Source organism: Ochotona curzoniae, unplaced genomic scaffold (assembly GCF_017591425.1).
Source record: "Ochotona curzoniae isolate NIBS_2020 unplaced genomic scaffold, NIBS_Ocur_1.0 contig_64, whole genome shotgun sequence".
NCBI classification, from domain to species: Eukaryota; Metazoa; Chordata; class Mammalia; order Lagomorpha; family Ochotonidae; genus Ochotona; species Ochotona curzoniae.
The window spans coordinates 49,496,810-49,511,726 of NW_024466502.1; the positions used below are offsets into that span (position 1 = coordinate 49,496,810).

The following is a 14,917-nucleotide window of genomic DNA, read 5'->3' on the forward strand; positions in this document are numbered from 1 at the left end:
ATCTTTCTAGAACCTATGGAAATATGTAAAAGCTCGTTGGAATTGAGAGGAAAGCTGAAAAACACACTGGATGATGCGGATCATGATCAAACTTATCCAGTGACAAAACTTGGAAGAGCAGAGGCCAGAAAGCACCCGTTGAAGCACAGGTACCGAGGAAGTAAAGCTCCAGACAGAAGAAGAATCAGTGGACATCTGCTGCTGGGCAGGTGGCAAAAATACCTGTTGTCAGTTATCCCTGGCTTCTCAATAACCTTCATGTATCTGATGACTTAACACAGTTTCTAGTCTTTACTGACATGCACTGATAGTGTTGACTTTACATGGAGTAAGTTATGTCCTGGGAAATCACTGAAAATTGAAAATAGCAGAGATTGAAAATGCACTGAATACACCTGACTTATGGGACACCTCACTTAAGCTATGAGGCTCAGCAGGACAACAGCATGTGGAATACTGGCTGCATCCTCCTGTGGACGTGTGGGTGGCTGGGAGCTGCAGCTTCTTCAGCTGCTTAGAATGAAGACGTAATGATCAGATTTTGCTGCCCCAACCTGAGAAAGATCCAAATTCAAAATCTGAAATCTGATCTCCACTGGGCCAAAAGAAGTTATTACAATTGGAAATGATTGAACTGAATCTGCTTCTTTCACCTTGAATTTCATATATGTCTGCATAAAAAATCATCATAGACTCATATTTATGTGATTAAGACATAAAAATGCTTGATAAAGATTTTTCCCATTTTTCTTAAATTTTAACTTTGTCTTGGAGATGATAAAAATGTTGCTGCAAATTTGTCTCATAATATTGAAACAAATGCAAGCAATATGATAAATCTAAACATAGTTTCTATAGAAATTGATCTGTTCCTAACATGGCAATGTATTTAACATTCAAAAATCATTTTTAGTGTAAAGGCTAAAATTCAATGCATATTTTGTTTTTCTTGAGGAAAACCAGATTGATGATATGTTAATTAAAGAAACACATATTTTAGGACTCACACAAGATTGTGGACATCAAATTCTGAAAAAGACAGGAGGAACAGGTGGGGTTTTACAATATTTATTTGTTTATTTGATAGGCAGAGGGGCATAGGAAGAGGAAGAGACAGAGAGGAGAGAGATCTTTGATTCTCTGGTTCATTCTTCAAACCTCTACAACAGCGAGAGTCGATTCTGACTGATGCCTGGAACCTGGAACTTCATCCAGACACTTCCACAAGGGCGCAGGAACCCAAATGCAGAAACCATCACTGGCTCTCTTTTGAGTGCATTAGTAGGAAGTGAGATTAGAGTAGAAGGGATTAATATTCGAGCTCTGCACGAGTACACGGGGACCCCAAGAGGAAGCTTAACCCACTGTACCAGAGTGTCCACAGCTACGAGGGGATTTTGAAGGCTAGCAGATCGTTTTATAAGTTAAAATGCGTAAGGTTATTAAAAAATTTTTGTTGGGAAATGCAAATAAAGGATATGTTTATTTTGGTTTAAATCACTTGAAATCCATTTACACGAGAGGTCTTCAAAATGCTCAGATACATATTTTTTAAAAATGTTCATCTTTCAAAAAATTTTTTACTCCAAAACGAACTTAACTTTTACTTCCATTTTTTTTCCACCGACATTTTGTGGTGCTCTTATGTGTGGTAATGAGTTGCAGTGCAGAATTAACTATGTCATTTTTGTGCTGCAATGAGATTACTGATCCAATCCTTACTGACTGACGTGGGACAATGTGGTGCTCAGTGACCCCAAGACTGAGTTTCTTAAATGTGATTTTCCAAAGTAAGTGACTGCAGTTTTTTGATTCGGATGCAACTGTAATAAAATGTATTCATGTAACGAAGAGGGATTGTGCACATTCCTTTCATGTAAGCAAATCTTATACAAAAGTCTCATGACTTTGTTGCGTGTAATTGGATTAGTTCAAGTGTCTTCTCAGTAAAGCATGGGTCATGGCTTTGTATACACACTGTGCCACTTACCTGTGTCTCTGCTATCATATTTTCATCAGGTTTCAGATGGACGGTGAAGGCCTCCCGCATCTCTCTTATTCCATCAAAGATAACTTCAATCTCAACGATGTGTTGGGTTTCTCCTTCCCTAAACACAATTTCTAAAAATGCAACATCACAGAGTCAAATTTTTTGCATATGAATGTCACTAGAATTTATAGTATCTAAATCATTCTTTTCCATTTAATTTGAAAGGCAAAGCCACAGAGAGAGAAAAAGAGAGAGAAAGTACAATTTTATTTCTGTTGCTTCATTCCCCAAAGGGTCGCAATGAGCAGAGTCAGGCTGGTCCCAGGCTCTTCCAAGTAAGATCCAGATGCCCAAGCACTGTTGCCGTTCTCAGCTGCTTTTCCAGATCATAAGCAAAGAGCTGGATTGGGAGTGGAGCAGCCAGGACATGAACCAGTGCTAGTGTGAGGTGCTGGCACTGCAGGTGGAAGCTTACCTACAACATCATGGTACCATCCCATAATCATACTACTATTTGTGATTTGTGGAGTCAAAACTTGAAACAAATATTGAATTATAGAATAGTCAATCATTCTAATACTTGTACTTAATCAGATAAATTCTGTGATTTCCTCAGAATTTCTAATCCATACCTGTCAATGTGTAGGATGACTGATGCTGATTAATGTGAATAGCATCTATGTTATTTATGTGTGTAGAACATCTGAATATAAAAGTACTGCTTTTCAGTTATGATAATAAATTACTGTTTAAAAATCTTTTTATTATTCTTGGAAACAGTAATTTAGATAAATGTTAACAAGTTTTCCCCTAAACTCAGTCACCTCTCGTTTAAAGAAAATTACTTTGTTGTTATGAAAACTAAGGTCATTTTACTAAGACCTTCTCTAAAATTTTGAGATAAATACTAATAAAAATATTAGATTATAATTTTAAAATTACTGGACTTTTATTAAGTGCATGATTAAGCAGCTGATTATATTGTTAATCTTGTGCAAAACTATTTTGGTGGTTTTATTATTTTTAGAGGCAAGTTCAGAGGAGAAAATATAAAAAAAAGCAAAGCCATTCCAGCTGGAGATAGCAGATGTTGCTTCCTATTGTAATTGCAGTCTAACCATTATAATTCTAACTTATAAATCTTGGAGTCTGGCAGAAGAAAATGCACCTTTAATGCATGTTTTTCTATTTCAACACTTTTATAACAGATTACAAAGAGAGCTTTTTTTCTCTTTAAGGTGAAGTTAGTAAACCACACATATCTGTATAATTAGCTCTGTTTCTAGCAACAGCCATTTTTTTTTTTTACCCCTAAGACTTAGCCTTTCTTTTTTGAGTTCATCAGATTTACAGTTTTCATACCCAAAGAGAACTTATGGTTTCTTATTTCAGAGAACGAAAATAGCTGATCATTTGTTTCTGGCCCACTCATTTTAAAATTTTAATCCAACATAAAGAGACATTTCATTTCTGAGAAAAAAATTTCTCTTAAAATGTATGCTATCTATAGTTAGAAGGCTTTTCCTCCATGTAGCATGTGCTTATCATAGCATCACTATTTTGTATCTTAATAGCTGATGAATATTGTTTCCTCTTTTTTTGGGATTGCCTATGATTTGTTTCAAATACATGATCTGTCTTTTTATAGAGAATAATGTGTGGATACCCATTAAGCACTACAGTGGTTTCCCAGATTTTTACTATACAGGCAAAGGAAATACAAAGTTCTTGGCAGGTGGTGCAATTTTTTTCTCATTATCTTTGATACTGGTTCAGTAACAAAATAAACTACTCTCTAAATTTGAGGGTGAGTATTGTTTTAGAAAATCAAACAGGATGTGTAGGGTTGGCATATTGGCACAGTGGGTAAGCCACCACCCATGATGTGAGCATCTCATATGGGTGCTGACTTGAGTGTCAGATGTCTTAATCCAACCTGCTCCCTGTTGATGTGCCAAGGAAAGCAGTACCCTAATCTTCGGATCCTTGCATTGACATGGGAGACTTGAATGGAGCTCTAGTGTGCTGACTCAGCCGGCCCAGCTCCATGCCATTAGTCATTTGGGGAGTGAACCAGTGCATGGAAGAATACTGTGTCTTTTTGTTTCTTTGTCTTTCTCTCTCTACCTCTCTCTCTTGCTCTCTCTTTATCTCTCTCTCCACCTCTCTTTCTGTGACTCTGGCACTTCAAAATAAATAAATAAGCAGACAACCCCCCCCCCCCAAAAAAAACAAAGATGTAAAAACTAGTGCTTGTTGGTAATGAGAGCCAGAAAAGTAGAAACACAGGATGTCAACACATTGCCCAATGACTCACACTCAATGTTGGCCATAAGTTCAAAAAGAACATGTGAGAGAAGACCTGATTCATTTCAATTGCTTATAAAAGTAAGTGGTAATATACTCTCAACAGTTGCATGAGGACAGGGATAAAGGCTCTTAGTCTAAAAGCATTCATGGGTCTCAGTGGTTGGAATTTCACCTCCCTTTGTGTCATATAGTCAGGCAAAATTTTCTAGCTTTTAATTTTTCTTAGATTTATCTATTTATTTATTTATATTAGAAAGGCAGATATACAGAGAGGAGGAGAGACAGGAAGATTTTCCATCTGTTGATTCACTTCCCAAGCAACACAACAGCAGGAGCTGAACTGATTCGAAGCCAGGAGCCCAGAGCCCAGTCTCCCATGCAGATGCAGGGTCCCAAGGCTTTGGGCCATCTTCGACTGCTTTCCCAGTGAGCTGAATGGGAAACGTGGCTGCCAGGATCAGAACCAGCGCCCATATGAAATCCCAGCGGGTGCAAGGTGAGGACTTCAGTGGCTAGGCTACCATGCTAGGCCCTTTACTTAATTAAAAAAAAAATTCTCTCAGCCAAAATTAGCAATCATGATGACCATATGTATATGATCATGTAACAGGACATTGCAAGGAAATTATTATCTAATATTTGATTAGTAAACAAAGGGAAAGCCAATGAAAAATTAAAGTATACCAAAAGAAGTTTCCTAAAACCTAACACATGTACGCCATGAGTCAAAAAGAAAAAGGCTAAAAATAAAATTCTGTTGTATTTGGATTTCTGAAGGCGATGAATTTAAGAGTGTTTTTTTTTTTTTTTTCTGTTGGATGTTCCACTCCTTCTCATCGGCACCAATATTAACATTCATCGTTGCTGCATCCCAGCTGGAGGAAGGCACTGGGAAACATTACCTTCTGATACAGGGTGATAATCCTCTCCCGAGGTAGCTGAGCCGTCCTTGGTGTGGACTCTGACAATGGAAACCTTTGAGGTGTCCCCTTGACGAATCACTGGAATTTTTATAATCACTGACCCTCCTGGTTCCTTGGGCTCAGTGATGCTAAATTTGGTCTCTCCAAATTTAATGATAGCCTCTAGAATTGCAGTAAACATAAGCAAATTAAATCTTTAGCAAGAGGAATACATTTTTCCATTCCTTCAATTCCTTGCCATGTGGGAGGAGCCTGATAACTAATGTACTTCGGCCTTTTCTTTGTGCTATCACCCAACACTAGTGGTTAGTGCGGAAGAAGTTTACATGCAAGACATGGTTCCCACCTCAGAATTAACCTGATTCCAAAGAGCAGGTGCTCTGGGCTGTTTCTATGTGCCCTAAATTATTCAGTTGGGGGGTCACTGAAAGGAAGAGGGAAAAGGGGAAAACATATTCTAGAACTGTCTATACTTAGGGTATTTGAGGCAAAGGGGTAGTGGGAGCTAGGAAGGTGGGCACGTGTAGATATCTGGGATTCAGTATTTAGACATAAATCATATTCTCCAATCTGAATCTTATAAATTTAAGGTGTTTTTTTTTGTTGTTGTTCTTGTGGCCTAGCCTTTTCTTTTTATTTCTCAACTGCTTTACAACACTAATCAGAAAAGAAAGTTATTGACTGAACTACTTAAAACCTCAACAGGGATGGATTTCAGTTCCACACTTTCAGTAGAGCCCGATAAATGATTTCTTACTATCAGCATCATCTTGGATCCTTATCAGAGTCTCATTCTGTTCACCAATCGCAGCTCCGAAGGGAGAGTTGCTCTGTGGGGTGCCCAGTACCAGGCGGAGCTCTTCAATGTCCTCATAGAGTGTGTCATCCATCAACTCAAGAACACAAGGCTTTTCAGTCTCACCTGCAATAGTAATCACCACAGCAAGTCAGCCATGTCCTGGAGTCCAAGAAGGAGGAGCTGGCAATCAGAGTGCAAGCACCCCTGGGACAAGGACACTGTTTTTCTTTCTGTTGTTATGGTGCAAACAATAATGTTTGCAGGGAAATGAGTCTTGGATAGATATTTGCTGAATAAATGAGTAAAGGTTTGAACCCCTATTTGTATACAAAATTTATTTCTCTAGGTTCTGCTATTCATATTGGAAAATGAGGAAAATGCCATAAATACCAGTTCAGTTTATAAAATTTCCAGCTTTCCAGTTAGGAAGCAAACTTAATGTCCTCATACTATTTGGTCCCAGTTGACCTTGGTAATACTAGTCGCTAGCGATGATAAATATGGTTGTATTGTACGAGTCATTTACTTGAGAGCAATCAGGTCCTTATCCTCAATAATGAGACCAATGTTGCATTCTGAACTTTCCTGTCTCATCAACCCTTCTCTAAAACATTTTAATGGTCATAAAACATACAATCAAATGGATATTCATATAAATAATTCTCCAGCTATTTATTAGTTATTCAATTTATTTTCAAACTTCCCCTATTATAAATAACTTTGTAATAAACACTCATATAGGAGATCTTTCTGTGCATTTTCTGATAAGTATAAATATTGGATCAAAGTAATAGAACATTTTCAGGCACTGTATACATATTAAAATATGCTTTACTCTTTTCTCTGTTCTTTTAAATGTTATGTTTAATTGCAAGCATTATGAAATCTATGCTTGATATGCTTTCATCCAGTGATTACATTTGGAATAAATAATGTGGCCTATCATTAATAAGCTAATATAGAATATCAAGAGGACAAAACCTGTTCAAGTCTGCCTCAGTTTATCATCATTTAATGCGCATAAAATCATGTCATAAGCGTTACACAGTCCATCCTGACAGGTATATCTTAACAGACTCCGGGCTGCTTCAGAATCACTTGATCATTTCCAGCTCAAACATACCAGGGAGGAAGGTGATCTTGGAGATGTCAGTGTTGGGGCGTTCTTCAAAGTCCATCATCACCTGCGCCGACCCCTGCCGTGTGTAGCATCTTACTGAAGACTGGTACTGGATGTCTCCACTCCTGTGGATCACGGCAACTATCTGCCCGTCACTTTCACGGCCAGTGTACGTTCGCTCTTTGAATTGCATCTTAGGCACTGAGAAATCAAGTAAAGACATGGATCAAGGCATGCAGAAATTTCTTCAAAATAAAGGGTATTCCAAAAGTTGTAGTTTAGTAGGGTAACAAAAAGAAGTGAGGCCAAAAAAAAAAGTATCCCAATGTTCGGTCATTTGTTAATACTTCGACCCTTAGCAAAATCAGGTTTTGATTTCCTTTTCTTTGAAATTTTGTAGAATGAAGATACACTAAAAAGTTGCTAAAATTGGACTGGAAGATAGTTGTGTCCATTTGTATTGCCTAGTCATGAGCTATTTAGAACTTTCTGGCACAAAAACCTGCACATTATGCATACTACTATGCTCAGTTTATCCAGCAATATTGAGAAACTTGACAGCATGTGTATATACTTTTTAAAAAGTTGACTAATTTTACTTATTTGAGAGACAGAGAGACTGTAAGTATTTATTTACCAATTTACTCCCTAAATGCTGATAAAGGAATGGGCTATCCCAGGCTGAAGTCAGCAGTCTGGCTCTCAATCTGAGTCTCTCATGCAAGTGGCACGTGAGTGGTACAACTACGCGGGTCATCATCCACGTGAGTCAGCATGACCATCATCATCTCCAAGGGGCACACTGAGAGGAAGATGGAGTCAGGAACAGAGCCTGGATTCAAACCCAGCAGACTGACTTAGGATGTGGATGTCTCCTGTAGTATGTTAAGTCAAAGTAACATAAGGCCAATAGGATGGTCCCTAATGCAATATGACTCATGTTCTCCCCAAAAAGGCACAAGTTGAATAAAAAGACCCAAATAAAGGGAAAATGATTTTAAGAGACCCAAGGGCAAGACGACCATCTATGGGACAAACAAACAGGCCTGGAACATCCTTTCTTTTTTTTTTTCTTTTAAAGAATTTTTTTATTGGAAAGTGAGGGATACAAAGAGGAGGAGAGACAGAGGGGAAGATCTTTCATCTGCTGACCCACTCTCCAAGTCTGCAACAGCTAGAGCTTCACCAATATGAAGCCAGGACCCTGGAGTCTCCTCTGGATCTCCCATGAGTTTGCAAGGGTGCCAAGGTTTTGAGCCATCCTTGATTGCTTTCCCAGGCCACAAGCAGGCAGCAAGATGGGGAGCAGGGTTGCTGGGATTAGAATGGCACTCATATGGGATCCCGACATGTACAAGGTGAGGACTTTCGCTACTAGGCTACTGCACCAGGCCCTGGAACATATACATCTTTCTTTACAGCACTCAGAAGGAATAAACTCTCAACACTTTGATTTTGGACTTTGAATAATATCTGTGAGACAGTAAATCTGTGTGGCCTAAGTCTCCCAATTTTCAGTGCTCTGTGACGGCAGTCCTAACAGACGAACAGAGGTACATATGGTTGTATTATCATTTCATGTGCCACTTAAATAAAATGTAGCATATCATCAATAAAACTAATGGACACTCACAATCAGAGATGGAGTCATTTATAGACACTGTGGCTTTGCTGGGCTCGCCAAGGGCTGCGTTCGTAGGCATACGAAGCACCAGTTCAAAGTTCTCAATTCCCTCCAGCACTGGTTGTCCAAGGTCATCCAGAATGGTAACACGAACAGTTTGCATGTTGGCTCCAGGGGCAAAATCTAAGCTACGACTGATTCCCACGTAGTCTGTCCCAGCTGCGCAAGAGACAAAAGGATGGAGATACATTTATAAATATTTCTTCAAAAGTGAAAACAGTCAGAAATGTATATGTTTAATGAAATGCACAAGATTAGTATCTACATTAGCATTGAGGACTTAGAACAGAGGTTGGCCTGAAGTTACTATCTAAGGGCTGAGTTCGGGTTAGTTACTTAACTTTCCGTGCTACAGTTCTTTCAGTTTTGTTTCAGAAACTTTCTAGTGGAATTAACAAAATCAGGACTGACACAATGAGCACATTAGTTTTATACATGATTATCATAGATTAAATGAGGCGATCTCCAAAAAGTTAATGAAAAACACACATTATGAAAAACTGACTTTCAAACATTGTTTTGCATCAAATGAAGCTTATCTTTCAATTCTATTCGGTACAAACTTTTTGAAGTACATTTTCCATAAAAGCTTATGTTTAAAACTTCATTCACATTATTCCAGTATCTATATTGCCTTCCACAGTACACCACTTCTAGGTGTCCAATGACTAATGCAACCCATTTCCCTAGAGAGCTTGTATCCCCCCTGCTTCACTCCACTTGCTCAGGCAATGAGATGGACTTTCTGTTCTTAAAGCTGTGTGTTTGATCTTTCATTTAATATTTTTCAGACCAGAGGGAACACAGTGTGGACACCTCCATGTCTAGTAGTTCTAAGACAGCTAGTGGATGGATACTTGAACCTGTGAGTCAGGCCAAACTCATTATATTGATATAACCAGTCTATACTTACATATAGGCTGCTTTTTTCCTATGCATACTTATGATAAAGCTTAATTTAAAAGTTAGGGACAGCAAGAGACTAAGAACAATAATAACAAAATAGACCAATCACATGGCAATAAAGTTATGTGAAGATGGTCTCCTCTCTCTTGTGCTCTGTCTCGAAATATCTTATTGTCCTGTGCTGCTCCTCTAGGGATGGTGTGATAATACACATTGCCTATGCGATGAGATGAAGAGATGACCTTGGCTTGTGATGCAATGTTAGGTGGACGCATACGTAATGGCTATGTTGTGACAGCTGATCTCATAGCTGGGATGGCTACTGCACTGACACTGCACACACTGGACAAGGGGCTGAGTCAGGCCCTGAGCAGGAGAGAATAGAATGGCCCAGAATTCCGTCATGTTACCTAGAATGTCAACCAATTAGAAATTCTTGAATTGCTTAGTTTTATTTAATACTCTCAGGTTATGGTGGGCTGAAGGTAATTGGAACTTTGAAATGAAATTCCATGGGGACAGGCTACTGTACACCTGTCAAGCAGTTTAGAGTAAAACGTTTTTAGTCTTCAGTCACTACAACCATAGAGACATCGGGGAGTTCATTATTATTACTTCTTTCCTTGTTTTTGATTTTTTTTTGTTCTTCTGACTCTAAATTTTCCTATCAACTTTGCCTCTGAATAGGCAAATATGCTTGAGAATAACTTTCTTTAATGTATTCTATAAAATTTCTTCATTTCCTAGCATTTGTTTTCTATTTTTTTCTATTGATGCTTTCATTTTATTGTTTTTATTCTCTTTTCCTCCTCATCTTTGACTTGAATTTTTCTGGTAAGAAGAATTAATTTGGTTCCACAAAGGCTGAGTACCTACTCCATCTCAAGCTCTGTGTTGATTCCAATGCATTTTAAAAGTCAAGAAATAAGAACAAGTTTTAAAATGCTAGGGTTTCTGTTTCCTTTGTGTGATGAATGTGTGATGTGTGCATAATATGCATATGTGTTTAGGTATGAGGAAAAACTGTTGGTTGTTTGGAAGAAAAAGGCAGACTTGACTCCTGTGCCTGCCCTTACCTTTATAAATAAATTTTGGAGCTGTAGAGCTGTGAATAAGAGGTAGGTGTGTGCTAGCCTGGAAGGTTCATGTAACAAACCAAAGAAATTTCTGAGGATACTTGATTAAAATATAAAGGGAGCCAATTAAAAATGCTTACTTTTATGGTACCTATCATTAGATTTCTGTGAGAGTGGTCAGTATGACGATTCTCACGCACACGTCATCACATTCAACAATGTGAGGTTTGGCCAGAGTTGAGAACAAGTTGGTGAAACGAGGGCATTAGAATTAAGCCTTTGTGTCTAACATTTCTCCCTTGTCTCTGCTTCATGACCCTTAGCTATAAAAAGTAGTAAATTAATTCCATGTTTGTCGCGGGTAAAAATGTCATTCAGCTAGACTTGCTTTAAGAGGATTGGAGGATTTGAGCTTTAAGGCGTTCAATGTCCTGGTAGCTGAAGGGCGCAGAGTAGTCCAAAGAGCTATCAGGAAGCTGCTCACCCTCTGCGGAAGGAGGGTCTGTTTTCCGAGACCTCACCGTGACACTGGAAGCCTTGGAAAGGTCGGTGCCTGACCTCCACACTCGCACCTCCACGTAGCCGGCGCTCTCATCCGCAGCGTACTTGACGTCCCCGAAGTGGAAGACAGGTTCTGTTAGGAATGCGAGAGAACTCATCACGTGGGTTTGTTTGTTTTTTATATGAAACTCCTTTGCTAGGATTCCAAACGAGAGTTAGCTGTGTCTTATGGATTTACTTATTTTGCCATATTGGTCTTTTTTTTTTCTTTTAGTAAGGTAAAATCTTTCTATTGCACAGGTTTTCTGTAGTTGTTAGGTCAAAAGTATCCTTTTTTGAAAATAAAAATGCATAAAGTAGACTGTTTTCCCATCCTGAGGCATGAGAAAGTCTGTCCCTCAAATGTAGAATTATAAATGACCTTTACATGCATTTCCTTGAAGTTTTGCTGTAAAAATAGAACCAAATGAGCAAAATCACATAAGACTGATTATGTTTAGGTTTGATCCTGCCATTCGTTTAATCATCTCCTATCACTGTGGAACAGAGAACAACAATAAAGCACTTAAAAAAAAACCTGAAAAAATGGAACTAAGTTTACTTTAAATCATCTTTCAAATAAATAGAACAAATCTTTAAAAGATCCAAAAGACTGAATGTTACCCAGCAGTATTTCTTAAAACACAAGGCCATTAGAAAGATGACATTGCATTTCAGAAAATGTAATGGAATTCCCTACAAAAACCTACAAAGGTCACAAAGCCAAGGAAGTCCATTTTGAACACTGCTTAAGTTAAGGACGCATTCTTAAAAAGTTTTCCTGTCTTAAAGAAACTACCTTTACTAAAACTGCAAAAGTTTGTTTTGTCTCCTCATGTGGGGTTATGATAAGTAGCTGCCAAGAACTCTTGAATATGAAACCAGCCCTGGGAATTTTTGTTTGCATACTTTGTGGGTCAAGGAGTGATAAATCTGTCCACAGCACAGTTCACCCCCTTCCCATCCTTTCAACCTGGACAGTGTTAGGGTACGCGAGTGAATGTGTATAGATGAAGGTGTTATCGTACAACCTCAGTCAGAGCAGACCTCACCTACGCCCGTTACATTCCTTACATTTCTCATGCCTAAGCACAGGGCAAAGGTGAAGACAGAGAGCCCGGGAAATGCTACTCTGACCAGATGGCCAAACCAGGCATGCCTGCCTGTCATCTACAAAGCTTTCATAATTATCATCGACCCTGGATCATCTGCTTCCAACAAGTGAGCTCTCTGACTCTCTTCACATTCTTGGCAAACCATGTTATCATAGAAATTAAGTTTCTGACTTGTGAGAGTGGGTTGTACAATGCATTAAGGAAGGCCCTCCAATAAATGAGCTGATATCTATATCTATATCTATATCTATATCTATATCTATATCTATATCTATAAGCATTCAGCATTGAGGAATAAGAACTCAATACAGCTATTATTTTTATTTCAGTTTCTCATTTTCATTTCAAAATCTCTAAACTTTGAATATTATTATAATTGTTACTCTGGTGATAAAGCTGTGTGCCTTATAAATGAGCCAAAGATGCAGCAAGCAGTGAATTGAGTTACAGATGTCTCTTAAGAAAAAATGGTAAGATATTCTTGGATGAGTTTAATGGTTGCGAAGCAGTGAATGGAGAACGTCAATGGTTAGAGCATGTCTGTGTAAAATCCAGAACAAATGTTAGTTCGTGTCCTGGCTGACTCAGTTCGGATCTTGTTCTCTACTAACACTCCTGGGAAAACAGTGGAAGATGGTGCAAGCACTTGGGTCCCTGCCACCTCTGTGGAAAGCTCCAGTGGAGTTCTAGGCTCCTGGCTTCAGCCTGTCTCTGCCGTGATCATTAAGTGCATTTGGGGAATGTTTCAGTGGATGAAAGTTCTCACTCTGTCACTTTGAATTTCAAAATAAATTTTTTACTCTTGATCTTGGCCAAAAGGCCAAGAACCAATCAAAATAAAAATTTTAAAAACATTTATAAAAAGAAATACTGGTTAGTTACTGTAACTTCAAATAAATTAGAGCAAGCTTATTGAATCCTGTCGTGGAGCTCCAAAGCATCTACTGTGCCACTTGTATGGCTGAAGTTCAGGCTTGCTGGGGCAAACATCAGTGATAGGTATTATTAGCTGGAATTAGAGCATAAAGGATAGTTTAGTAAAGCAACACATTCTGCCGCAATTACACCACATAATACCATCAAGTAGTCCTCCCTCTTCACTCCACCATCCTCAAACAGCACTTCAGCTGCCTGTCTATTCCTCAGCAAAGGAAAACCAACTCATATCCAGTGTATGTGAGAACAGCACTGGGGGCGGGGGCGTCCTCCATTGGACACGGGAAAGAGCGTGGACTTCATAAGGTAGGGGAAGTCCTTTCTTTATCTTTTCTGGTGTCACACTTTGAGGTGAAAGGCAAAGATCAAGACACTGACTACAGCAGAGCCTATTCAAGCTCATTAAACCTTAATGCGCTTTTCAAGGCTGGGGTTGATTTACATCTGGCACAGATACGCTCTCACTTGTTTCCTACAAACGTAAGAAACAAGAAAGTTTGGCAAGTTACATGGCATACACACCTGTAAATGAGACAAAAGGAAACTCACTTTATGTTTGTTTCCCCTTGGGGGAAAAAGTGAACTCTGTGTGTCTAGATTGATGTTTACAATCACATTTCATCTTGTGAGATGAAAGGGAGAGGTGACCGCTCTGTGGAGCCAAATCTTATTTACTCACATGAATGTGGACCATCAGTCAAACAAGCTTTGTAGAATGTACCAACATGTTTGCTTAGAACTGGATGAAATAAGAGCTTCTTATGTTGTCTTTTGGTTCAGTGATGAAAATAACATAAAGGAACCCTCTAAAATTGTTTTCAACTCAGATCTGTTTTCTGAATTTAGGATCTTGATTAACTCTGTTTACTTAAGCCACTTTGCAAGGGCACCTCAAGGTAAACTCCAAACCAGAGCTGACATAGTCATACCCACCCTTCATCCTGCAGTTGGTCTTCCATCACTACTGTTAGCCTACCTGGGGGTCAGCATCACGTGTTACTTGAATTCCCCCAACAGCCACTTAACCAGACTTTTAAGCAAGATGTCCAGCACCAAAACGAATTGCAAAGTAATTCCTTTACTGAAAATCTTCCAGGATTTCAGGCTTTTTCCTGTAGAGTCTCTTTTAGGATTTCAGGATTGTTCACCAACTCCTTGTTGTGATGTTAAGACATTGCACTACCTGGTCTCAGTTTGACTTTCCAATCTCACATTGATCCTGTTTCTACTCAGTGATCCATTAGAGGGTGCCACTCTGAGGCTTTGCTATGTGGCTGACAGTTCTTCAGCCTTTCCTGCTGTCTTCATGTGGGCACCTCCTGCTCCCTGACACAGTGCTTCCTTCTGCATGGGATCCTTAACTCCTCTCCCACAGTCATGGCCTGTTTGTGCTAAATTCCCTTCAGTTTCTGAGCTAAGAGGAGGAAGTAAACTTTTATTCATTGATGTTTCTCTAATGTCTATCTTAGTTAATATTTAGCATTGTTTTTAGAGTGAGCTAACATCAGGTAGATTAGG

General features: G+C 38.9%; 1 protein-coding gene across 1 annotated transcript in view; it reads right to left on the bottom strand.

Annotated features, from left to right (window-relative positions):
• Positions 1-14,917, bottom strand: part of FREM2 (FRAS1 related extracellular matrix 2) — a 143,635-nt gene that overhangs the window by 20,927 nt on the left and 107,791 nt on the right. The window contains exons 7-12 of the mRNA XM_040991061.1: positions 11,293-11,442; positions 8,776-8,985; positions 7,146-7,343; positions 5,981-6,145; positions 5,203-5,385; positions 1,991-2,121 (exon numbers count right to left, since the gene is read on the bottom strand). Coding sequence (XP_040846995.1) covers positions 1,991-2,121; positions 5,203-5,385; positions 5,981-6,145; positions 7,146-7,343; positions 8,776-8,985; positions 11,293-11,442 — 1,037 coding nt within the window. The remainder of the gene's footprint in view (positions 1-1,990; positions 2,122-5,202; positions 5,386-5,980; positions 6,146-7,145; positions 7,344-8,775; positions 8,986-11,292; positions 11,443-14,917) is intronic.